Raw genomic sequence first — 27,660 nt, forward strand, 5'->3', positions numbered from 1 at the left:
TAAAGCATCTGATCCTCTAAGTTACTGCATTTCTTTTCTGTAAAATCTTTGTTATGTGAATTTTAAAACTACTCCACCCTACTCCGGCTGTACTTTAGAAGATCTGATTTAGTTATTTCCTCATTAATAACAATAGAGATACTTGGTTTAACAGAATCAAGTCTTGGGAACTCTACATTGCTCCACCCTACTTAGTTTAACAAGGTTAGGAATGCCTGCACCATACTCAAAGATTTAATTATCTGAGGAAATGGCCTTCAACAGACATGTGCAGAAAAAGTGGACAGATCCCTGGGCTATCCTAAGTCAAGCTAAGCTATGATTGGTACAGATGAGATGCAGGAAAGTGACGTAAAACCGTCTATATAAGGCATGTCACTTGCTCTCTTTCTTTCCCCGGAGAGACGACTCTGGCTGGCAGTGTGCTAAGCATTCCAACATCTTGGCATGGTGGCAGCTATTGTCTGGGTTTGGCAGTGAGTTTGCCCTGGAGCTGATTCAGGTTCAGGCATCTTGGCTGAGCCCTTTGGAGTTCAGGCTGATTCTTTTCTCCTTAGTCTTCAAAACCTTATCTTCCTAGAGCTTCTGGTTTTCCTCCTGGCACTACCCAAGCAGAAGAAATCCTACACCCTTTTCCTTCTTCCTTCTTCTTAATTTCTTTTCACTATATAAATTAAATCACCATAAAGTTCCAGCTGACTTGGTTATATTTCTTTTATATTTGGGATATCTATGGTGACCAAATAATTAACATAGGTTAGGTCACAATGCTAAATTATCCTTTACAGTTATTCATAATTACTTTTCACCTAAGTGTGGGGTGTCACTTATGGACTTCCCTGACCAGCAGGGTCCCACAAGGGAAGGGGCTCACCTTTGTGATGGGACCCGAGGAGAGATAGGAACCAAGAACCAGGGTGGAGAATGAAAGACATGGACAAGTCAGTGGTTGGATAGGGCAGGCAAACCTATGATACTCCCCTTGATAGGAAAGTATGAGTACAAAGGAATACGAGGTGGATGAGGAGATTAAGATAGGGAATGCAGGCCGAGATGGTTACAGCCTCAGGGAAGGAGAAGGTTAAGAGGAGAGAGAGACATAGTCATTGCTAGAGAAGATTGAAGATCCAAAAGAGAGAGAGAGAGAGAGAGAGAGAGAGAGAGAGAGAGAGAGAGAGAGAGAGATGGAGAGATGGAGAGATTCAAGGTCGCCGCCTCTGTATTTATTGCCTTCCTCTGATTAGGGAAGTATTCTCAAGCATGTAGTAACCACGTTACAAAGCATGGATAATAAGGATTGGATAGTGGGGTGAGAGTAACACCTTTTTGGGAGTGTAGATTATAACCTGCACTTTCCCGGGCGAGTGCTCCGAACATGTTAATGAGTTTGTCTTAGGCAACAGGCCACGTGGTCAGGTCAAGGTTACCTTCACAAACCTTATCGGTAAAACCTTATGCTTGGAGACACAGTCGCCATACGGTCATTTATGATTCATAGATGTGAAAATGCTTGGGATGCTACACTAAGCAGATAGGTGGCATATTAAAGTGCTGCACTTGGAAACCTCAAATAATCCAAGGTCAAATTTTGTCTCCTTTTGTCTATATTACCATTGACAAATCATTTGACATCTCTCTGTCTTAATTTCCTTAGATATAAAATAGGTCCAATAGCCTCTATCTTATTGGATTAATTGGAAGATCAAATGAAAGAATATATGTAAAAACACTTTGCAAACATTAAAGCACTGTAAAAATACTGACTAATAATTAAAATTTATACCTTGGCAGATGCAAAAGTGGACCCTCTTGGTGTATAAGGTCATCACATTGCTATTCTGGACATCCTGGGGTTATCCAAATGGAACTAACAGCCTGGACAGCAACTCTATAAAATCTTTCAATGAATCTTTTGACCTTCTACACTCTGGGATCCCTTATAACATCTCTGTTTCACAAAGGACTTTTAATCCACATGATGAAATCACAGGTAAACAACAAGGAGATTTTTTTGTTTGTTTCTGAAATATACCTGGTATGGTGGAGAAAGGAATTTGTAATCACAGGATTTGAGTTAAAATCTTACTTTTGCTTGCTTCTTAACACCTCTGTAATGTTGGGCAAATAACTTGCCACCTGATCCTCAACTTCCTTTTAAAAAAAATGAGAGAACAGGATTAGATGACCTGTAAAGGTCTATCCAGCTCCATTTCTGAGATTATGAATCTCTTCTTTGAATGAAAACCTTTACTATAACTACTGTTCACACCTGGTATGTTGCTGTTGTTCAGTTGTATCAACTCTTCATGACCTCATTTGGGGTCTTCTTGACAAAGATACTAAAGTGATTTGCCATTTCCTTTTCCAGCTCATTTTACAGATAAGGAAACTGAGGCAACAAGGCAAGCAGGGTCACATAGCTAGTAAGTATCTGAGGCCAGCTTTGAACTCAAGTCTTCCTGACACTAGATCCAGTGCTCTATCACACTTTAGCACCTTGCTGCTCCTAATTATATACTTGTTATATAGAGGTCTTAGAAACATTTCTTAAGTAATCAGAGGTCATTTCATATATGTTACAGAGTTAGAATAGTTGTCATGTTCTCTAGTCAAACTTAGGTTCTCACAATTTACTGACTTTTTTAAAAGCAGTAGATATTCTAAAATAGATGTGTCCAATAAGAAGAGACGGGCTACATAGATTACCATATAATTGGAAAATACTTGCCAAAATAAATATGAATAAAATAAAACATAGGTCATATTACATTTCAAGTCTAAGTCCATATGTGGCCTGCAGGGATACTTATGTTTAGTTTAGTGACCCCTATTTCTAGCTGAGTTTGACACCACTGCTCTAAAATATTGCAGCAATATGTCTTGAGTTCCCCTACCTCTTTCACAAGTAGAACAAGCATTTTTAATTTTGAAGAACATCTCTCTAAATAAATTTATTTCTGTAAGAAGAATCTCCAAAATTTATTGGCAATTTATGGCTATTATTTTATTGGCAATCATATTTTAATTCTTACTGAAATAAAATCAAGATAACAAACATTTATTAAGCAATTACTATGGACCAAGCACTGTATTAAGCCTTCGGAATAAATACGAGCATAAAGGCAGTCCTGATTCTCAAAGATCTCCCAGGGGTAATACAAGACACAACAGATGGGCATAGAATTGAAGTCTAGAAAGTCACAAGCAAAGCAGGAGAGAAATAAGATCTGGCCAATTTGGACCTTTCACAAAAATGGAAGCCCCCAGGAACTTGCCAATGGGGGAAAGGAGTAAAGCAGAAGACTTTCCAGAGTGAGACTATAGACTATATAAGCTGCCGTGGCTTCACAGTTGGAAAGGAAAATGGATGGATTTTTCCTCTTAAAGAATTGTGAAATTCTGCAGGATGGTGGTAGGAGTGGAATATGTCACTTTAATAGTGTTGCATTTTCTTCAGTAATGCTACAAGTTACCAACAACACTGAATTCAAAGGATTCCTGCTTCAAGCCCAGGGCCCTGATGGAACCGTTCCTTATGGTAGTTTCCGAATCACAGATAGAAACACACGAGGCCTCTCAAATGGAAATACTGAGGTACATATTTATTTCTATAAAAATCTCTTCATTCCTTAAATTATTCTTCTGTCTATGCCAAAAGAAGTAATCATTTTGTTTAAGCCATTTGAATTGTTTTCCTTTCATTGAGAGGCTGAATTGGATGTTTGCGAACATTTAAAGTTTTTTTTAAATCATTTTTTGTAAAGCCTCACATTTTTAAAGGTTTATTTATGTCAACATATCTTTAAATTAATTTCTAATGCTCACTTTTCACTGATTTTCCCAATTTTCTGACTAGCTGGAATTTTTATTTTTAGTACATAGACAACTTATTAAATGCTTATTATATGTTATTAAAATATAATAGGCAGGGCAGCTAGGTGGCTCAGTGGGTTGAGAACCAGACTCAGATGGGAGGTCCTGTGTTCAAATCTGGCCTCAGTCACTTCCTAACTATGTAACCCTGAGTGAGCCATTTAATTCCCCATTGCCTAGCCCTTACCACTCTTCTGCCTTACAACCAAAACATAGTATTGATTCTAAGATGGAAGGTAAGGGATTTTTTAAATTAATTTTAAAAATATATATGTATATATAGTATGATGCATTTGGATAAATAACCCAGTTTCTGAGTTAGAAGATTTGGGTTTAAGTCCCAACTCTGATGCATATTTAAGCATATTCCCCTGGGCATTAACTGATCTACATCAGCTCCCACAAGTTCAGTTATCTACAATACCACTACTAGGTCTGTATCCCAAAGTGATTTTTTTAAAAGAGGGAAAGACCTATTTGTACAAAAATATTTATAACAGTTCTTTCTGTGGTGATGAAGAATTGGAAATTGAAAGGATATCCATCAATTAGGTGATTGCTAAACAGATTGTAGTATATGATTGTAATAGAATACTATTGATCTTTAAGAAATAATGAACAGCATGATTTCAGGAAAACCTGAAAGGACTTGAATGAACTGATGCAGAGTGAAGTGAATAGAACCAGGAGGACAATGTATGTATTTAGTAACAGCAATGAACAATTGTGAATGACTTAGATAGTCTTTGTAATACAATAATCTAAGACAATCCCCAAGGACTCAAGATGAAAAATGTTATCTAACTACAAACAACAAATGGAGGCTATATGTAAATCGAGCATACTATTTTATTTTTCTTCATGTTTTTTTCTGTGTCATCTTCTAAAATATCACTAATATGAAAGTATATTTTGCATGATATCACATGTATAATCTACATCAAATTGCTTACTATCGCAGGGATGGGTAGGGGAGTGAGGGAGAATATTTAGAATTCAAATTTTTAGGAAAAAATGGCAAAAATTGTCTTTTCATGTAATTATGGAAAAAGAAAAGCATGCAATCATAGATGTATATGGAACATGAAATAAAAAGAATGAATATGTCATTGCATAAAAGGATAAATATTGGAGATCTTAAGTATTTAAGATATGTCTTTAGGTTACCCAGAGGCAATAAAACCTAAGAAGGAAGGAAGGAAGGAAGGAAGGAAGGAAGGAAGGAAGGAAGGAAGGAAGGAAGGAAGGAAGGAAGGAAGGAAGGAAGGAAGGAAGGAAGGAAGGAAGGAAGGAAGGAAGGAAGGAAGGAAGGAAGGAAGGAAGGAAGGAGGAAGGAAGGAAGGAAGGAAGGAAGGAAGGAAGGAAGGAAGGAAGGAAGGAAGGAAGGAAGGAAGGAAGGAAGGAAGGAAGGAAGGAAATATGTTCAAAGGACTATAAAACTATGTATACTCTTTTACTCAACAATACCATTACCAGGTCTGTAACCTAAAGAGATAAAAAAAAGAAGAAGGAACTTTGTTAAATTTCTGGGCATAAGAGCCATTGCCCAACTGATGTAATGGGGGTGTGTGGCTTGAAAGATGATGGGATCAGAAAAACAACTGATTTCAGGACTGAGTTCTGCATAACACCTTCCCTTTTCCTCCACTAAGCTGGACAGCTTTAATGAAGTCATTCAGTCCAGACCAGAGGATAAGTCAGCCTCTCACAGCCTTCTTCTTTTGGTGAATTTGAAAATCCTCCTATTACATAGACTTCGAGACAGTTCTGCTGTAATTTAAATTATCTAATTTATTTTCTTGAAAGGAAAGAAGAGAGGGTAGAGGGAAAACAGGGAGATCCCTGCTATTTCCTATGGCCACTTTTGATGGTGGGATCAAAAACTCTTCAAGGAATATAGCTTTGAGTTCCCCTAAGGGAAATTTTAATTTAGGGCAAGAAACTTTCATTCAGCTTAGCCAGGCAAAAAAAAGTTTGAGAAGAGTATCTCTCTCATCTAGCTCTTTCCCAGAATCTTAGATAAGAAGAAGACTGACCAGAACCCTCTCTGGCCAACAGTTTTCTTTTTGAATCTTCCTGGAACTCTCCCGTCCCCTGCAAAATCTGAATGCTCCATTTGCTCCTCCAGAAACATTTTCTTCAAACTTGCAGGTCTTCCTTGTTTTTGGCAAAATTCCTTGTTCACACTGATAAATAGGCAAAAGATTTAAACAGATAGTTTTGGGGTGAAAAAATCTGAGCCATATTTAGAAATATGGAAAAATACTCTAAATCACTACTTTTTAGGGAAATTCATCCAAAACAATTCTGATGCAGCATCTCACACCCATAAGATTGTCTAAAATGACAAAGGGCAAAATAACAAAGGTTGAAGGGGATGTGGAGAAGTGGAGACACTAATACACTGTTGGTAGAACTGTAAACTGATCTAATTATTTTGGAGAGCAATTTGGAATTATACCCAGAAAACTATAAAACTACATATATTATTGCTGATCCTATTTCCTAAAGATATTAGGGGAAACAAAAAAAGAACCTATATGCTCCAAAATATTTATAGCAGCTCTCTGTGGTGGCAAATAACTGGAAATCAAGGAGATGTTCATCAATTGGCAAGTGGCTAAACAAATTGTAGTATGTACTTGTGATGGTATACTACAGTGCCATAAGAAATGATGATCAGATATGCATTGTGGGAAGATGGCAGGGTAAAGTGTAAAGTTTCCTCATTCTCCAATTGCACCCCACAAACAACCAAAAATAACTCTTTGAGTGAGAAAAGCCCCTACCCCTTTATATTGAGGATTATATGTTGATGTTAGCAATAGTTTTAAATTAATAATTGTGATCTTAAGACAAGATAATTAATGTTATATATGTACATATATAACACATGTAATATATATAATAAGTAGGTTTGTGGTTATTTTAGTATAAGTTTTAAGGTTTTAAAGTAAGTAAAACTGCTTTTAGCATAGGCCTTAGTGTCTGCCCCACCCTCCAAAGTTGCTCAATTATGATCTTGAACTTGTGATCCACAATATGTCACCATGCCTGGCCATTGATTTAGGGCCCAGCCCACTCTTTTTTTTTTTTTAAACCCTTACCTTCCACCTTGGACTCAATACTGTATATTGGTTCTAAGGCAGAATAGTGGTAAGGGCTAGGCAATGGGGGTTAGTTAAGTGACTTGCTGTTACAAGGGAATCACTTTAAAAGACTGATATATATTAATTTAAGGTCGCCAAGGAATTCAGCTATGTAATTCCTAAATGAAAAACTCAAGTCAGCAGTCAACCTTTTATGGAGTTTAATTACAATAGGAGGAAGAAAGGAATTAGAGATAGAGAGAGAGGAAAAGGGAGAGAAGGGAATAGGGCTTAAATACCCCTTCTGTTTAGGCTGGGCCAAAAGGCCCAAGCCCTTAGATAGCTGAGGCAAAGAAAAGAGATCAGTCCCTATTACTCACGTGACCAAAATGGAGAAACAGTCTCAGGGGCCCCCACCTTCAGCTTCCTTCAGAGCAAGCTTCTCAGAGTACACTGCCACCACTCCGACCAACTCCTCACTGACCTCCAGTCTTCAGACCCCCCTGATCTTTAAGGAAACCATCCAAGTTGCCTCCCCTCAGTTCTCACATCTACCAATCACTGTCCATCAATTTCCCTGTGCCAATGGAGACTCTAGCTTAACCCAGGACCGCCCAGAGGCTTTGCACATGTCTGTTGAAGGTCATATTTTCAAATGATTAAATCTTTGCTCCTTTGCTACAGCCCTTTCTAAATCCTGTTAACCTGAGTAGGGTAGAGATTGGAATAATTAAATTTTGATCTAGGCTGCAGCCCTTACTCAATCCTGTTAGGACTGAATAGGGTGGAGATTGATTCCAAGTATCTCCATTGTATCAATTCTAAAATCAATCATGACTCAAAGAAATTCCTGTTCTATGCTTAAGCATAGGTCAAAGTCCTTTCCATTGTTCAGCAAAAGGTTTCTGTCCTAAAGTAATCTTAAGAAGGTAGGAGGGGGAAACTCTCATGCCAATGGGGTTCACATTCCAATAGCCAAGACCTACTATCAATAGGGAATTTTTCAAGTATGAAATTTCCCAATGGTGAAATTTCCAACATTTATAAGTCTAAGAAATTTTGAGGTTTACATTGCCCAGGGTCACACAGATGGGAAGTGTCTGAGGCCAGATTTGAACCCAGGACCTCCCATCCCTAGGTCTGGCTCTCAATCCACCGAGCTACCCAGATGCCCCCCCAGCCCACTCTTATATATCATGGTGCCTGACCTTGGGTTCAGAACTGGGCACTGCCTAACACCTCATACACTATCTATCACCACCCCTTCTTTTCTTATGCATCATCACCCCGGAAACATCCTCTCCCCCATATCTATCAAGTGACTCTTAAATCATGGCCAAATAATTTATTTTACCAATAAGGGATGCTTCCTAGTTGACCTAACCAATGAACATTGCTTGTGGGTGTCTCTATTCTTAGAAGGGCATGACTATTGCTTGTACTTTGTTTTTTTCTTTTATGAGTAATATAGAATGCTTTTATATTACTATACATGTATAATCTATGTCAAATTGCTTGCTTTCTCAGGGAAGGGACATAGGAGGCAGAAAGGAAAAGAATTTGAAATTCAAAACTTTTTTTTAATGGTAAAAAAATTACATGTATGTAATTTATAAAAAATGTAAATAAAATATTAAAGAAAGAAATTTCATTAAGGTTTTTGAAATTACCTTTAAAAACAAATCAAAAGGGGGCAACTGGGTAGCTCAGTGGATTGAGAGCCAGCCCTAGAGATGAGAGATCCTAGGTTCAAGTGTGGCCTCAGACATTTCCTAGCTGTGTGACCCTGGGCAAGTCACTTGACCCCCATTGCCTAACCCTTATCAATCTTCTGCCTTAGAACCAATCATAGTATTCTAAGGTGTAAAGCAAGAGTTTAAAAAACAAAAACAAAGCTTTTTTAAAAGCTTGTTTAGGTGGTCTGTAGATGAATAAAAGAAAGCTCTGAGATTTGGCATTCTAGATCAGTACCTAGAAATATGTCATTGTTTTTCTAATAATATGTTTTTCTAATATTTTCTAATAATAATAATATGGGGGCTCCAATGCCCCCATAAATCTTTAGAAAAAAGAATCATAGACATTGAGCAGTCTTTGATCCTGATACCCTGGACCATGTATTGATAGACAAAAGTAAATTCTTAAAATTTAGCAAATTCATCTGATCTCATGAATATGAGAAATATCTTTTGAAGATCTGCATTGCTTTTTTTTGGTCTATGTTGACTTTGTTTTATTACAGAACTCTTTGGTAAGTCACAAGGACAGCAATAATAAGAAGTTAGTCCAAACAACTTGGATAGCACCTCCTGAAAGTGGAAATATTCAGTTCAGGTATGTTAACAAATAAATTTGAATTTTTCTCATAGGTCACTTTTTTTTTTTTAAATATATTTTATTTGATCATTTCCAAGCATTATTCGTTAAAGACATAGATCATTTTCTTTTCCTCCCCCCCACCCCCCATAGCCGACGCGTAAGTCCACTGGGCATTAGATGTTTTCTTGATTTGAACCCATTGCTTTGTTGATAGTATTTGCATTAGAGTGTTCATTTAAAGTCTATCCTCTGTCATGTCCCCTCAACCTCTGTATTCAGGCAGTTGCTTTTTCTCGGTGTTTCCACTCCCATAGTTTATCCTTTGCTTATGAATGGTGTTTTTTTCTCCTGGATCCCTGAAAGTTGTTCAGGGACATTACACCGCCCCTAATGTAGAAGTCCATTACGTTCGATTATACCACAGTGTATTAGTCTCTGTGTACAATGTTCTCCTGGTTCTGCTCCTCTCGCTCTGCATCACTTCCTGGAGGTTGTTCCAGTCTCCATGGAACTTCTCCACTTTATTATTCCTTTGAGCACAATAGTATTCCATCACCAACATATACCACAGTTTGTTCAGCCATTCCCCAATTGATGGGCATCCCCTCGTTTTCCAGTTTTGGGCCACCACAAAGAGCGCAGCTATGAATATTTTTGTACAAGTCTTTGTGTCCATTATCTCTTTGGGATACAGATCCAGCAGTGCTATGGCTGGGTCAAAGGGTAGATATTCTTTTGTCGCCCTTTGGGCATAGTTCCAAATTGCCCTCCAGAATGGTTGGATCAGTTCACAACTCCACCAGCAATGAATTAATGTCCCTACTTTGCCACATCCCCTCCAGCATTCATTACTTTCCTCTGCTGTTATGTTAGCCAATCTGCTAGGTGTGAGGTGATACCTCAGAGTTGTTTTGATTTGCATCTCTCTGATTATAAGAGATGTGGAACACTTCTTCATGTGCTTGTTAATAGTTTTGATTTCTTTATCTGAGAACTGCCTATCCATGTCCCTTGCCCATTTATCAATTGGAGAATGGCTTGATTTTTTGTACAATTGATTTAGCTCATTATAAATATGAGTAATTAAACCTTTGTCAGAGGTTTCTATGAAGATTTTTTCCCAATTTGTTGTTTCCCTTCTGATTTTAGTTATATTGGTTTTGTTTGTACAAAAGCTTTTTAGTTTGATGTAGTCGAAATTATTTATTTTACATTTTGTGATTCTTTCTATATCTTGCTTGGTTTTAAAGCCTTTCCCCTCCCAAAGGTCTGACATGTATACTATTCTGTGTTTACCCAATTTACTTATGGTTTCCTTCTTTATGTTTAAGTCACTCACCCATTTTGAATTTATCTTGGTGTAGGGTGTGAGGTGTTGATCTATTCCTAGTCTCTCCCACACTGTCTTCCAATTTTCCCAGCAGTTTTTATCGAATAGTGGATTTTTGTCCCAAAAGCTGGGATCTTTGGGTTTATCGTATACTGTCTTGCTGAGGTCGTTTTCCCCCAGTCTATTCCACTGATCTTCCTTTCTGTTTCTTAGCCAGTACCAAATTGTTTTGATGACTGCTGCTTTGTAATATAGTTTGAGGTCTGGGACTGCAAGGCCCCCATCATATGTGTTTTTTTTCATTATTTCCCTGGATATCCTTGATCTTTTGTTCTTCCAAATGAACTTTGTTATGGTTTTTTCTAAATCAGTGAAGAAGTATTTTGGTAGTTCAATGGGTATGGCACTAAATAGATAAATAAGTTTGGGTAGGATGGTCATTTTTATTATATTGGCTCGTCCTATCCATGAGCAGTTAATGTTTTTCCAATTGTTCAAGTCTAGTTTTAGTTGTGTGGCGAGTGTTTTGTAGTTGTGTTCATATAGTTCCTGTGTTTGTCTTGGGAGATAGATTCCTAGGTATTTTATTTTGTCTAAGGTGATTTTGAATGGGATTTCTCTTTCTAGTTCTTGCTGCTGAGCTGTGTTGGAGATATATAGAAAAGCTGATGATTTATGTGGGTTTATTTTGTATCCTGCAACTTTGCTAAAGTTGTTGATTATTTCAATTAGCTTTTTGGTTGAATCTCTAGGATTCTTTAAGTAGACCATCATGTCATCCGCAAAGAGTGATAACTTGGTCTCCTCCTTGCCTATTCTGATGCCTTCAATTTCTTTATCTTCTCTAATTGCTACTGCTAGTGTTTCTAGTACAATGTCAAATAGTAGAGGTGATAATGGGCATCCTTGTTTCACTCCTGATCTTATTGGGAATGCATCTAGTTTATCCCCATTGCAGATGATATTAGCTGTTGGTTTTAGATATATACTGTTTATTATTTTTAGGAATGACCCTTCTATTCCTATGCTTTCTAGTGTTTTTAATAGGAATGGGTGTTGTATTTTATCAAAGGCTTTTTCTGCATCTATTGAGATAATCATGTGGTTCTTGCTAGTTTGCTTGTTGATGTGGTCAATTATGTGGATGGTTTTCCTAATGTTGAACCAGCCCTGCATCCCTGGTATGAATCCTACTTGATCATGGTGAATGATCCTTCTGATCACTTGCTGGAGTCTTTTTGCTAGTATCCTATTTAAAATTTTTGCATCTATATTCATTAGGGAGATTGGTCTATAGTTTTCTTTCTCTGTTTTTGACCTGCCTGGTTTTGGAATCAGTACCATGTTTGTGTCGTAAAAGGAGTTTGGTAGAACTCCCTCTTTGCTTATTATGTCAAATAGTTTGTATAGTATTGGGGTTAATTGTTCTCTGAATGTTTGATAGAATTCACAGGTGAATCCATCAGGCCCTGGGGATTTTTTCTTAGGAAGTTCTTTGATGGCTTGATGGATTTCAATTTCTGATATGGGATTATTTAAGAATTCTATTTCCTCTTCTGTTAGTCTAGGCAGTTCGTATTTTTGTATATATTTATCCATTTCTCCTAAATTGGTGTATTTATTGCCATATAATTGGGCAAAGTAATTTCTAATGATTGCCTTAATTTCCTCCTCATTGGAGGTGCTGTCCCCCTTTTCATCTTTAATGCTGTGAATTTGCTTTTCTTCCTTCCTTTTTTTAATTAGATTGACCAGTACTTTGTCTATTTTGTTTGTTTTTTCAAAGTACCAGCTTCTTGTCTTATTTATTAAATCAATAGTTCTATCACTTTCGATTTTATTAATTTCTCCCTTAATTTTTAGGATTTCTAATTTGGTTTTCTGCTGGGGGTTTTTAATTTGATCGCTTTCGAGTTTTTTCAATTGCATTTCCAATTGATTGATCTCTGCTCTCCCTTGTTTGTTAATATGAGCTTTCAGGGATATGAATTTGCCTCTGATTACCGCTTTGGCTGCATCCCAAAAGGTTTGAAAGGATGTTTCGCCATTGTCATTTTCCTTGATGAAATTATTAATTGTTTCTATGATTTCTTCTTTAACTAAACGGTTTTGGAGTATCATATTGTTTAATTTCCAATTGGTTTTAGATTTGGTTTTCCATGTACCATTACTAATCATTATTTTTATTGCCTTGTGATCTGAGAAGGCTGCATTCATTATTTCTGCTTTTTTGCATTTGTGTGCTATGTTTCTGTGACCTAATGTATGGTCAATTTTTGTGAATGTGCCATGTGGTGCTGAGAAGAAGGTGTATTCCTTTTTATCCCTATTTATTTTTCTCCATATGTCTATTAATTCTAATTTTTCTAAGATTTCATTCACTTCTTTTACCTCTTTCTTATTTATTTTTTGATTTGATTTATCTAAATTTGATAATGGTTGGTTTAAGTCTCCCACTAGTATGGTTTTATTGTCTATTTCTTCCTTCAATTCTCCTAGTTTCTCCATTAGAAATTTGGGTGCTATATTATTTGGTGCATACATGTTGATTAATGATATTTCCTCATTGTCTAGAGTCCCTTTTAACAAAATATAATTACCTTCCCTATCCCTTTTGATCAGGTCTATTTTTGCATTGGCTTTATCAGATATCATGATTACCACTCCTGCCTTCTTTCTATCAGTTGAGGCCCAGAAGGTCTTACTCCATCCTTTAATTCTGACCTTGTGGGTGTCAACCCGCCTCATGTGTGTTTCTTGAAGACAACATATGGTAGGGTTTTGGATTCTAATCCATTCAGCTATTCGTCTACGTTTTATGGGTGAGTTCATCCCATTCACGTTCAAAGTTATGATTGTCATTTGTGGACTCCCTGGCATTTTGATTGCCTTCCCTAATTCTAACCTTTTCTTCTTCGGCTCTACCTTTTAGTCCAGTGATTTACTTTGAATCAGTCCCCCTTGTCCCCTCCCTTGATGTTTCCCTTTTTAGTCCCTCCCTTTTTGTTCCCTCCCCCTCCCCCCTCTCTCTCCCTCCCTTTTTGTTCTCCCTCTCCCCCTCCCCCCCTTGGTTTTCCCTTCTCCTTACCCTTGTTGGGTAAGATAGAATTCAAGATCCCAATGGATCTGGATGTTTTTCCCTCTCAGAGTTGATTTCCCTGAGATTGAGGTTTAAGTAACCCCCCCCCCTCTCTTCCTCTCCTTCTTATAGGAGTTTTCTTCCCCTCCCCTTCCCATGTGAATCTTTGTGTGAGAACCATTATTCTATTTGGTCTTTCTTTACCCCCTATTTATACATTACATTTTCCCCACATATTAGTATACATAGGTTGATATAAATGTAGTCCTTATAGAAGAGAGTTTGAGTAAAAGAAGATAACATTTTTCCCCCTTTCCTTAATATTTACCTTTTCAGGTATTCCTTGCTCTTTGATTTTCGGTATCAAACTTTCCACAGAGCTCTGGTCTTTTCTTTGCAAAAAGTTGGAAGTCTTCTATTTTGTTGAATGCCCATACTCTCCCTTGGAAGTATATAGTCAGTTTTGCTGGGTAGCTGATTCTTGGTTGGAGACCCAGCTCTCTTGCCTTTCTGAAGATCATGTTCCATGCCTTACGATCATTCAGCGTAGAACTTGCAAGGTCTTGTGTGATCCTGATTGGCATTCCTTTATATCTAAATTGTCTTTTTCTGGCTTCCTGTAGGATTTTTTCTTTTGTTTGATAGCTTTGGAATTTGGCAATTACATTCCTGGGAGTTGTCTTTTGGGGGTTTAGTGTAGAAGGTGTTCTGTGAGTTCTGTCAGTGGATGTATTGCCCCCTTGTTCTAGAATCTCTGGGCAATTTTCTTTGATTATATCTTGTATCACCATGTCCAGTTTGGTGTTTATTTCTGGCTTTTCTGGGAGTCCAATTATTCTTAAATTTTCTCTTCTCCCCCTGTTTTCCAGATCTATCACCTTGTCGGTGAGATATTTTATGTTCTCTTCTAATTTCTTGGTGTTTTGGCTTTGCTTTATTAGTTCTTGCTTTAAAGCCTGGTTTTCTTTTACAGTTTGGTCAAACTGGTTTTGTAGATGCGTGAATTTCTTTTGCATCATTTCCCACTTTTCCTCCCAGAGGGCTTCCATCTTTTTGGTCCTTTCTGATTCAAATTCTTCATGGGTTTGTGGAGAGTTTCTATTTCCTTTGGAAGATTTTGGAGAATTTTCTTGTATATCTTCTTCTATCTGCTCTGTATTTTGTATTTTGGCTCCATAGAATGTGTCCAGAGTCGCCCCTTTCTTCTTATTTTTCTTGGTATTTTGGGGCTTCTGTGCTTCTGTGGAATTTGTCATCTCTGAACGTGGAGGATTGGCTTTTCTTGTCTTTGTCTGGTGATCAGTGGCTTTAGTCCTGGGCAGATGTTGGTTCTATGAGCGTTCCCTGGGTTAAACTGAATATGCCTCACTGGAACTGGAATGGAAGGGTCGGACCACGAGGCCACACTCTCCCCCTGGCTCGATTTCCGGAAGTTGCCTTCAGAATCCCTGGCCGTGAGGCTGTTTCGTCGGCCTGCGGGGGGATGGGCTGCCGCTTCCCCAAGCTCCGAGAGCACAGACTTTCACTGAGACTTGGATAGCAGGATCCAGCCCGTGAGGCTGTCTTGCCCGCCCTGAGGGTTGCTGTTGTTTTGACCAGCTCTCTGCAGCGGAGGCCCCAGGCAGTAACTTTCACCCGGACCGACCAGCTCTTTGCAGCGGAGGCCCCAGGCAGTAACTTTCACCCGGACCTACCGGCTCTCTGCAGCGGAAGCCCCAGGCAGTAACTTTCACCCGGACTGGGACTTGGGTAGAAGACCCTGAGGGTTGTTGTTCCTCAGACCCTGCTCTCTGAGCCCGGCGCGGCTGCCGCTTCCGGGAGCCTTGGACTCTGCGCTCCTACCCCTGAGGTCCGAGGGATCTCGGGTTCTAGCTTTTAAGGGGAGCCGTACCTTTTGAACCGGGTCCAGGTCCAGGAGGAGGGTTCCCAGGGTCTGTGCTGTTGATCGTTTTGAATTTCGGCGCCTTAGGAGCTTCTAGTTTGAGATCGGTCGGGAAGGGTTTTCCGGAGATCTGAACTTCAGCTTTCTCTAAGCCGCCATCTTAACCGGAAGTCCCACCTCATAGGTCACTTTAAGAACAATTTGCTGGCACTACTGAGTACTTAATACTTTTTTTTTTTTAATATATTTTATTTGATCATTTCCAAGCATTATTCGTTAAAGACATAGATCATTTTCTTTTCCTCCCCCCCACCCCCCATAGCCGACGCGTAAGTCCACTGGGCATTAGATGTTTTCTTGATTTGAACCCATTGCTTTGTTGATAGTATTTGCATTAGAGTGTTCATTTAAAGTCTATTCTCTGTCATGTCCCCTCAACCTCTGTATTCAGGCAGTTGCTTTTTCTCGGTGTTTCCACTCCCATAGTTTATCCTTTGCTTATGAATGGTGTTTTTTTTCTCCTGGATCCCTGAAAGTTGTTCAGGGACATTACACCGCCCCTAATGGAGAAGTCCATTACGTTCGATTATACCACAGTGTATTAGTCTCTGTGTACAATGTTCTCCTGGTTCTGCTCCTCTCGCTCTGCATCACTTCCTGGAGGTTGTTCCAGTCTCCATGGAACTTCTCCACTTTATTATTCCTTTGAGCACAATAGTATTCCATCACCAACATATACCACAGTTTGTTCAGCCATTCCCCAATTGATGGGCATCCCCTCGTTTTCCAGTTTTGGGCCACCACAAAGAGCGCAGCTATGAATATTTTTGTACAAGTCTTTGTGTCCATTATCTCTTTGGGGTACAGACCCAGCAGTGCTATGGCTGGGTCAAAGGGTAGATATTCTTTTGTCGCCCTTTGGGCATAGTTCCAAATTGCCCTCCAGAATGGTTGGATCAGTTCACAACTCCACCAGCAATGAATTAATGTCCCTACTTTGCCACATCCCCTCCAGCATTCATTACTTTCCTTTGCTGTTATGTTAGCCAATCTGCTAGGTGTGAGGTGATACCTCAGAGTTGTTTTGATTTGCATCTCTCTGATTATAAGAGATGTAGAACACTTCTTCATGTGCTTGTTAATAGTTTTGATTTCTTTATCTGAGAACTGCCTATCCATGTCCCTTGCCCATTTATCAATTGGAGAATGGCTTGATTTTTTGTACAATTGATTTAGCTCATTATAAATATGAGTAATTAAACCTTTGTCAGAGGTTTCTATGAAGATTTTTTCCCAATTTGTTGTTTCCCTTCTGATTTTAGTTATATTGGTTTTGTTTGTACAAAAGCTTTTTAGTTTGATGTAGTCAAAATTATTTATTTTACATTTTGTGATTCTTTCTATATCTTGCTTGGTTTTAAAGCCTTTCCCCTCCCAAAGGTCTGACATGTATACTATTCTGTGTTTACCCAATTTACTTATGGTTTCCTTCTTTATGTTTAAGTCACTCACCCATTTTGAATTTATCTTGGTGTAGGGTGTGAGGTGTTGATCTATTCCTAGTCTCTCCCACACTGTCTTCCAATTTTCCCAGCAGTTTTTATCGAATAGTGGATTTTTGTCCCAAAAGCTGGGATCTTTGGGTTTATCGTATACTGTCTTGCTAAGGTCGTTTTCCCCCAGTCTATTCCACTGATCTTCCTTTCTGTTTCTTAGCCAGTACCAAATTGTTTTGATGACTGCTGCTTTGTAATATAGTTTGAGGTCTGGGACTGCAAGGCCCCCATCATATGTGTTTTTTTTCATTATTTCCCTGGATATCCTTGATCTTTTGTTCTTCCAAATGAACTTTGTTATGGTTTTTTCTAAATCAGTGAAGAAGTATTTTGGTAGTTCAATGGGTATGGCACTAAATAGATAAATAAGTTTGGGTAGGATGGTCATTTTTATTATATTGGCTCGTCCTATCCATGAGCAGTTAATGTTTTTCCAATTGTTCAAGTCTAGTTTTAGTTGTGTGGCGAGTGTTTTGTAGTTGTGTTCATATAGTTCCTGTGTTTGTCTTGGGAGATAGATTCCTAGGTATTTTATTTTGTCTAAGGTGATTTTGAATGGGATTTCTCTTTCTAGTTCTTGCTGCTGAGCTGTGTTGGAGATATATAGAAAAGCTGATGATTTATGTGGGTTTATTTTGTATCCTGCAACTTTGCTAAATGAGTACTTAATACTTAATAATGCCCCAACCCTAGGGGAAACTAGGTGGTTCAGTGAATGGAGAGGTGGTCCTGGAGATGGGGATCTGACCCTTTGAATAAATAGGGATTTTAAAAATAAACAAATAAATAAAAATCATTCCCTCAAAAAGTCAAATAAATTGTTTCTTCTCCCTCAAGAACTTTTACCCTAAGGAAATATTATGTACATACATGAAACAATTAGAGAACAATATCTAGTGGCATTTAATTAAGTACTGATAGATGAAAAATGTAAAGGAAATTAACCTATTTGAATAATCATGGGAATCCTCTAGAGGAGGATTGCAATGACACCCCTCCCACACACACACTGGTTATAATTGCTATCTAGGCAACCTGACACTAAAATAGATTTTTATTGTGATGTTCTTGTTTGGTTTGTTGGCTCATTCTTGCAGCCTAATTTGTACTTTATATTAAAGGCCAGGCTTTGTACACTTTTGGTTAGAATGACTAGATTGTGCTTATCCTGTTTTATGTCCACTTTGCTACTTGATTCTTGAAAAAAATCCAGCCTAGTCTCTTTTTAATTGAACCCATTTCTCCATGTATAGTGTCTAAGATAAATATAGATAGTATAGATAAAACGTCTGCATCTAAAATATATTTGATATAATGTATAAAATATTGATATGTCTTAAATCCTGCAAATACATAAGTTGGGTTCAATTTAAAGAGGGGGAAGAGTGGGCTAGATTTTTTTAAATGTCAATTTATAGTGTCTAAGATATAGATAGATATACATTTTTATATATTTGTGTTTTATAGATATGCCATATTTATATATTTTATATAAATAAAAACACCATATTATATTTATGTTATAAATTTTATATTATAAAACTAAATGAAATATATATTGATTTTTTTTAAACCCTTATCTTCCATCTTGGAATCAATACTATGTATTGGTAGGCAGAAAAGTGGTAAGGGCTAGGCAATGGGGGTCAAGTGACTTGCCCAGGGTCACATAGCTAGGAAATATATGAAGCTAGCTTTGAATCTAGGACCTCCCATCTCTAGGGCTGGCTCTCAATCTACTGAGCTACTCAGTTGCCCCCAAAATATATTATGTTGTGAAGGCTTAGCTCTATAGATTGGTTGTCCAGTAAGGGTGTGAGTCTACATTATTAGTTATAGAAGGCCTAAACAGGTGGCATCATCTGATTTCATGCAATTACACAACCCCCCTCTGAGCCTTTGAAATTTATTAAAAATGTTTTCACACCTAGTTTACATTTGATTGAGTCGATACAGATATCTGGGTCTTCTATGATTAATTAGGAGTGAAAATAGATAGTAGTGAGGCAACCAAGGAGTAACTATATTTCTTCCTCATCCAAAAATATTCTACCCTCACAAACTTCTAAAAGTATACCACCACTGCTAGACATGAAACCAAGAAAATGTTACCTATGAGCAGGAGAATCTTATGGGTGTAGCCACTTTAGAGGGAATATCTCTTCAACTTGAATATATACTAAATCCCCTCCATGACGGGAGGGGAATACTTTTGACAAGCATACATCTTCCTGTTAAATTCTGTACATGATATTAATAATCATAAGCTTGTCAAACAAGGTTCTTTGTATCTTTCAAGGAATCTTACATAATTTTGATGTCTGTATGGGAGGCAGGTTGTTGAAATATAACCTGTAAGGTGGCATTTTGTTGTATAAAATCAAATTATTTTTACAGTCAAAAATAAGCCTAATGGTATCTTCTGTTTTTTATATCTTTAATTCAATTATGCAAGTGTGAAAGAATTATCTAAAAACTACTTATTAAGGCCAAACTGTTTTCTCTTTTCATCTAAGATATTCTTGATATGAATATAGATTATTCTCAAAAAAATTTCTGTAGATGAGGAAAGTAGACATACACTCTTGTTAATTGGTTATGAATATTCTTTCAGTAATTTTCTTTGGTGTTTACAAGGACAGATTATTTTCCTGCATTTTTGGTCTATTTTTCTTCCTTCATATACTATAAATCAATCTCTTAATGTTGTAACCTCAAGCATGGAACTATTCTATATAAACTTGGTTTAATCTACCTGTTTTCATTCTCTTTATTTCCATTTTTACTTTCTCATAAGCATCTTGCATACAAACATAATAGTTCCATATTCCTTGATGGTAAAAAATTTATTAAAATACTTGGCAACTTTTTTCCTGTTTTTATTTCCATTTGTCTCCTTTAAATTCCCTCAAAGAATGTTGTTTAGTGTCTTTGCTCTCTTTTATATCTTTCTGTTTTATGAAGTGCTGCTGCCCACAATATTCTAACATCTTCTAAAAGAATTTATAAATAGGTCTATAAGCCAAACTCATATTGCTCTACATGAACTATTGTATAATAACGTAAATAGAGCCATGAAAACACAATAACTACAAACTTTTGAAAGTCAGCATTGATGAAAATCCATAGAATAAACAAAAAGTATCCTTGGATATCTAAGAAAATCAGTCATGCCAACTTTGCAAATTTGCACAGAGCAATAGAATTCTTCAGGCCCTTCTCATTTCTTTCTTTTTTTTTCTTTAAGCCTCACCTTCCATCTTAGAGTCAATACTGTGTATTGGTTCCAAGACAGAAGAATGTCAAGGGCTTGGCAAAGGGGGATGAGTGACTTGCCCAGGGTCCCACAACTAGAAAGTGTTTGAGGCCAGATTTGAGCCTCATTTTGTCTTCAGGCCTGGCTCTCAATCCACTGAACCTCCTAGCAGCCCCCACTTCCTATTTCTAATACGAGAAAACTTCTTTGTATATTAATTCATAGAGACTGGACTTGTGATTTTATAGCAATAGGGAACTACTAGCTGAGAACTCTATTTACAAATTGAGATGGTTGGCACCTTCTCTGCAACTCACTCCTTAAGTTTCCTGGACCAATGAGAAGGTAAGTTCATACAATCAACCCTAAACTCAGGTCACTCTGGCTTCCAAAGTCAACTCTTCATGGCATCATGCCAACTCTGTTATCAGCATGTTGAGGCTAAAGTTATACAATAAATGAGAGAGCAAGTAAGGTCGATTTTTAGTAAAAGTAAAGAATTCTATTTTCTACTCCAAACACCCTTCTAAATCTGAACCTAAAATAAACACAAAATGCATGATTAGCCATCTATAGAAGTAACATACCTTATGAGAGAGTGTGTGTATAAATGGTCTATTGAGACAAGAATGTTTCCTGAAACTCCCTGAATAAAATCACTCTGAAGTGTAACTAAAGTAACAAGTTAGCTGTTTTCTGCTCAGCAGTATTCTAACATGTCAGTAAGTCAACAAGTATTTTGTTAAGCACCAATTATGTATCAGAAAATGTTGCCCATCAGAAAGGTAGTTACTTGAATGGATTCTGAAATTAGAAGAGCTAAGGAGTCTACATTAGTTGGTGTGTTTCTGGAGTTATCCAGGGTAAAAGATGCCTGCCCTAACCTTTGAGATCATTGAAGTTTGAAGCCTTCAATCTATATCTTTCCAACCGGTAAATTAATAATTTTATATTTATCAACTACAGATAACATTTTGATATAATTGAAAAAAGATTGCACCAACTAAAGGAACTGTTTTCTACTAGATGGCATGACACATGTTTTTGGTTCAACCAATTTGGAAACCAGATGTAATTCTATTTAGAAGAGATAGTAATAAGTTTAAGGGTAGGCAGAACTATAATAGATTTAACTGTCTCCCTAAAAAATACTATGTTTTATATTAACCGTTCTTTTTCTTTTTAAGTCCTTACATCTTAGAATCAAAACTGTGTATTGGTAGAAGAGTGGTAAGGGCCAGGCAATGGCTGTTAAATGACTTCACCAGGGTCACATAGGGAGGAAGTAGTTGATGTCACATTTGAATCCAGGATCTCTCTTCTCTAGGCCTGGCTCTTAATCCATTGAGCCACCTAGCAGCCTTCTATACTGTAAGAGTTAAAATTAGTTTCTCTGCTAGAAGTATTATATTTTTAGAGGTTTATTAAAAGTTGAGAAATTAAGAATATACAAGTAAGAAAAGCACATGTCTAGGCCCAGAGAGCCCATTCACAACCTCACCTACATCATGAAAGAGACCCATCTGCTTACAAGCAGAAACAGGAAGAGACCCAGCTGTAGGCAGAGACTCTTTAAATAATAATTTGCTCTTGGCCCAGGTGAGAATTCAGTGAGGTTACAAAGCATTCTGGGAGCCAGAGCAAGGGCTTCTGGGGTTTGGAGTCCCCGGTTCAAGTCTCCATTTTTACAATATTAATTGTTCTTAATATGATTGTGTGCTGGCATATTCTAAGATAGGGACAGCATTCCATTTGACAGCAAATACGCTATAATTTTCTCACTGTACTTAGGTCTATTTTATAGAGGGTGTCCCAAAAGTCTAAGGAGGAATTTTAAGCTATTAAAGTTTATTTCTATCTTATTTAATCAAACTATTATCACAGTACTAAATTGCACCAAGACTTTTGGAATATCATGTTCATTTACAATTAATAATAATTAATGGGATAAAGGCTTAACAGTAATCATCAAAGACAGTATAAATGCTATTCACTTTGAGGTAGTTTACTCGATGACAAAGAAGTTACTCTTTTCATTTCTGTACATTTTTTTTTGGTATACCCTTTTTGTATCTCAGTTTGTGTAGAAGTTTTTGTTTATAGATTTTTTGTTATAAAAATCTTTAAGTGCTTTGAGTCAAATTTGTTAAAAAAAAAACTTTAATGGGCTTAATAATAGATTGCATATGTTGGGAATTGGAGGAGAGGAAGAAAGAGAAAAAGTCAAGTCTGACTGGGATTTTGAAAGTGGATGGCAGATGATAATACCATGAACAGAAATAAGGAAATTATAGGGGGAGTGTATGTGTGTGTTTGGGTAGTTGGCAGAGGGAGGAAAAGGGTTGTTTTTGACATGTTGAATTGTGGCACAAAACAATTTACACAGATTTCTTATTTCATGTATAGTCTGGTTCTTATTTCTTTGGCAGAGCAACTGTGTTTCAAGATTTGGATGAACCTGGAGTTAATATTAAAAGCCAGACTCTCCAAGCTTTGACCAGATCATTTAAGGTAAATTCACCTTTTAAAGTTTCAGTTAGAATATGGAGCCCTTTGGGGGAAGGGAAGGAAGAGATTGAATTGAATCAGGGCTTTCTCCCTTTCCTAAAACACATATATCCATACTACCAGCACCCTTAAGATTTGAACAGTTAACCTAGTGGCCCACCTATAGGAAAGAGGCAGCTAGGCATAGGAGGACCTAGCAGATAGAGAGTCAAGACTCCAGAGTTTTCTCCCCAGCTCTGTTTCTATTGAGGGCACCTCCATATTTCCATAATCTAGATTCAGAACCTCAGTGTCATGGTCAATTTATTCCTCTCCTGCCTCCTGACCAATCAACTAACTGTCAAGTCCTGTTCAGTCAGTTTCCTATAATGTAGCTCACATCTATTTCCTTCTCTCCATTGTCATGGCCAGAATCATAATTCTGGCTCATGTCATGTCCCACCCAGATAATTGAAATAGCCTCCTAATTAGTTTTACTGTCTTCAGGATCTTCCCACTCCAGTCTGTCCACTACACAGTGACTCAGTGGTATCCCCTTGCCTCCAAGATAAATTACAAAATTTTGATCTTTTTAAAAGCCCTTTAGAGCCTGGTTCCAGCCTTCCTTTTCCAGTTTCTTATTATATCATCTTCCATGCACTCTAAGGCAAGCTGGACTGTTTGCTGTTCTCCTTAGCTATTTCCAGTTCCATCACTATGCCTTTGCTCAAGTTGTCCCTCTAATCTAGACTGTACTACCTTTGTACTTCAGAGAATACCTACCTTCCTTTAAAGTTCAGCCCAAACTCTTACCTCTCACATGAAGCCTTTCCCCTATCTTCCCAATTGCTAATGTCCTTCCTGATTTTGGTGTATTTGGTATTAAAGTTTCTATATAAGGGGAAGCTGGGTAGCTCAGTGGATTGAGAGCCAAGCCTAGAGACCAGAGGTCCTAGGTTCTAATCTGACCTCAGACACTTCCCAGCTATGTAACCCTGGGCAAGTCACTTGACCCCCATTGCCTAGCCCTTACAGCTCTTCTGCCTTGGAGCCAATACACAGTATTGACTCCAAGACGGAAGGTAAGGGTTTTTAAAAAGAAAAAAAGAAGTTTCTATATATTTTTTCCTCCAATAGATGAGAGTAGGAACTATTTCTTTATTTTAACATGATATCCCTAGCATTTTCCAGTATATAGTAGAGATTTAAATGTTTGTTGAATTGAATTGATTTGAATTGAATTGTGACTAATTTTATAAACTTGGGGGCAAGTCAGAAAGTAAATAAACATTTTTAAAATGCATACTATGTGCAAGCAGTGTGCTGTGTTGGGATTACAAAAACAAAAGATATTCTCTGTTCTCAAGGAACTCATGTTATATGGGAGAAGACAACAGGCAAATAACTATTTTCAAACAAACCATAGACAGAACAAAATGGGGATATAATCAAGTCACTTAAATTGGAAAAATAGCAGTTTCCTCATCTATGAAAGAAGAGGTTTGATTAGATGGTCTTCTAGGTTGAACATTCTATTCTAACATTATTTCCCAGGAGTTTTCTCATTTTGGGAGATCCCTCTGCCCCTGCAGTCCCTTCCTTTGGTCAGTTACCTATAGGGTTATCCATTTTAAGGAAGGACCCAGTCCAGCTAATTTTACTCCATCATTCTTCTCTGAGATGCATTCTTGATGGTTCTGATTTCTTTCTCCACCAGGATGCCATACGTTCTCCTTCCACTCCTTTGAGATTCCTTTTCTTTGTTATATTCCTCACCTCAGAATATAAGCACATTAAGGATAAGGACTGTCTTTCTTTTCCTCATATTTGTATTGCCAGCATTTAGCCCAGTGCCCAGCACTTAATGAGGGCTTTATCTAGGCTTGTTGACTGACTGGAAAGGGGATTAACACACATACTGAAAATGCCTAATTTCAGTCCATATTTTATTATTAGAGATGAATCTCTGGGAAACCTAGTGTTAGGAAATATCTAAAAATCCCTATCAATAAAAAAATTCACAAACACGTATCTGACACAGCTGGGGAAAAGGCTTTAATTAGGGAACAAACTAAAAATTGTTGACAATAAAGATTAATACTGTTAACTTGGAAATAACACAGAACTACCAAAGTAGTCAGAAAAAACACTGTTTAATCGGGATAGGGATAAGTCCAATATTTGGCCCTTTTCTCGGAGTCTGGCACCACAGCTTTTATAGGGTTTACACCCTGGACTCTGGGGACATCATCCCTGGGAGTACCACTGAGCTAGATGATGACTCCAAGGAACAAAAGAATTAGGAGAACCTATATGCCATTTGGGGGATCCAGGGGCAGGGAAAGATGATTGACTGACATTACAGTGGTTATAAGGAAATTAGGGTGTTCAAACTATACTGAAAGAATACAATCAGGCTTGGAAAAATAATCATAGCTAGAGGCTAGAGTGTAAGGGAAGGGGCTGCTTACAATGGATACTAAAAGGGTGGGCCCTGCCCAGGTGTGGGGCTTCTTGGGATAGGGTCTCTGATACTATAGGGTCCATTATTCAGTCTGAAACTGCTAGCCTGAAATTTCCTTCAGGGTGGATTCTCATAGGAGTGGGGAACAAGTACAAACTTTGGGGTCTCCAATTTACAAGCTAGTCCTGAAACTTGAGGTTCATCAGATCTTAGTAGGCTACAAGTTTAGGGTTTCTAGATTCCATGTTGACAATACCTATTGTAAATTCAGTTCAACAAATGATTAAGCTAAGGAAAAGTTGGAGCAAACAGAATTCCTGCTTTCATGGATCTTAGAGAGAGAGAGGCAAATAACTACAATATAAAATAATACCATTAGGTGGAAGAATCAGAGAAACCTCCAGGTAAATTTCCTAATGTGTGATGGTACTGTCATCTCTCTATTTCATTTTTCAAAGGCCTCCTATTGTATACCAAATAAAATATAAATTCCTGATGTTTACCCATTCTTCTACAATCTAATCTGAACATGCCTATCTGCTCTTATCCCTTACTCTCCATCACGTTCTGTGATCTAGCCAGACTGGACCTGTCTTTGTCCACCATTCTTGTTTTCCTCCCTTTCATCTCTGGCCCTTTGCCTTCACAGTTCAACACAGTTGGAATGGGCCCTCCCATCCCAGTCTCTGTTTCATACAGAGCCTGGCTTTTTTCCAGGTTCAGTGAGCTGCTCAGTGAACACTTTCCTAAGCCTCCCCACCAGCAGTTGAAGTTGTTCTCTATGATATTCTAACCCTTTGAATGGACTTTTAACTTTTACCATTTTACTCTCTTGTATGCATTCCAATTTTCATGTGTATGTGTTCTCCCTATGCAGCCTTGTTAGTTAATTTCCCATAGGAAATGTTCCAAATCTTTTCTTTCCACTCCTCCCTCCCAAATCTATTCATGACTCTGAGATATTTGTTTGTTTGTCTGTAAAGAGCTTCTTTTTGAAGTTTTTAGAACAATAAGTTAGAGGGAATTCTTTCTTTTGAAGCAATGCTGTCTCTTTTGTGATTCTGTTTGCATTTTCTCTTTTTGTGAGTCTTTCAACAGTGAGTGCCTATACTGTCTGTTTTAGGCTATAGGCTAGAGGTTTGTGGTGTTACTGCCTCAGCTGACTTCTATTAAACCTTCAATTGGAAACTACCTTTTTTCAAATGATCAAGTATATTTATATTTAATATAAAACAGCATGTGCTTACTCAGACCATATTTCTTGGACCTGCATCTTCTGTAATTTCTGTATAAGAAATGCCTTCAGCTATTCATTATGTTTTTAGAGAATTGCTTGACAGTGATAGTGAACCTTTTAGAGGGGTAAGTGATATGAGAAATGTCCTCAGGCACCCATGGAGATGGGGAGGGGGACAGCCCAGCTTCCTGTCCTTCTGGCTTTCTAGTAATGAACTCTGGCAAACTATGCTGGGGCTAAGGCACATGTGCCCACAAAGAGGGCTCTGAGTGCCCCTCTGGCATGCCTGGCATAGGTTCACCACCATAGACTTAGGGCATTGAGAATTAAATGATTTGGTTAGGCTACAGCCTGTTTCATAGGCAAGAAATGAACCAAGCTCAGTCTGAGCCTGGTCCTTAATCTACTATGCTATGCTATCTCTACTTATCACACATACATAAAATTCTCTGTTTTGTATTGTATTAATCAGTTGTCTTTCCAGACTTCTTTAAGAAAATCCAATATAAAATTTGAAACTTGCAGAACATATATTAAAAGAGATAATTATTTGAATTATGTATCTTTTTCATTTCAATTATTAAAATATTTATTTCAGATTTATTTATTAAATGTTATTCATGTAAAATATCTTCATACAACTTTTCCTAAATAAATCTTTTATGTAGAATATGGTGCAGCACCATCAAGTATATGTGGAACAAGTTTATATGGAACTATATATCATGCTATATATGAGAATTATGGGAGAAAAAAGGAAATAAAAGAGGTTTTCCTGCTTTCTAAATAGGACTGAGGAAGAATAAGAGGGAGAATATAAGTTTGAAAATAAAATAAAAGTGAATTTTTTAAAAAAGGAAAGAAATACAGGCTACCCAACCTGTCTTGAAGGCATTCACAGATTAGTCTGAGCTTCTGGTTACTAAGAGGTGTTGTAGTGAAAATTTCACCTTTTAAGATTGTTATAATATTGAACAATGGCTGCCAAGGAATTTACTTATGAAATTCCTAAAATGAAACACTCAAGTCAGAATGGAGTTTATGGAGGTTTAATCACAGTGGGAGTAGGGAAAAGGAGAGGGAGAGAA

At 37.5% G+C, this 27,660-nt stretch overlaps 1 protein-coding gene across 3 annotated transcripts in view; it reads left to right on the top strand.

Annotated features, from left to right (window-relative positions):
- LOC103099412 (putative ferric-chelate reductase 1) overlaps positions 1–27,660 on the top strand; it is an 85,402-nt gene that overhangs the window by 23,313 nt on the left and 34,429 nt on the right. For 2 of the 3 annotated variants that reach the window (XM_056819124.1, XM_056819123.1), the window contains 4 exons: positions 1,792–1,990; positions 3,458–3,594; positions 9,205–9,296; positions 22,814–22,895. In XM_056819124.1, coding sequence (XP_056675102.1) covers positions 1,792–1,990; positions 3,458–3,594; positions 9,205–9,296; positions 22,814–22,895 — 510 coding nt within the window. Of the gene's footprint in view, positions 1–832; positions 942–1,791; positions 1,991–3,457; positions 3,595–9,204; positions 9,297–22,813; positions 22,896–27,660 lie in introns of those variants that run through there. The other variant, XM_056819125.1, reaches the window with a different exon arrangement.

Source organism: Monodelphis domestica, chromosome 2 (genome assembly GCF_027887165.1).
Source record: "Monodelphis domestica isolate mMonDom1 chromosome 2, mMonDom1.pri, whole genome shotgun sequence".
NCBI classification, from domain to species: Eukaryota; Metazoa; Chordata; class Mammalia; order Didelphimorphia; family Didelphidae; genus Monodelphis; species Monodelphis domestica.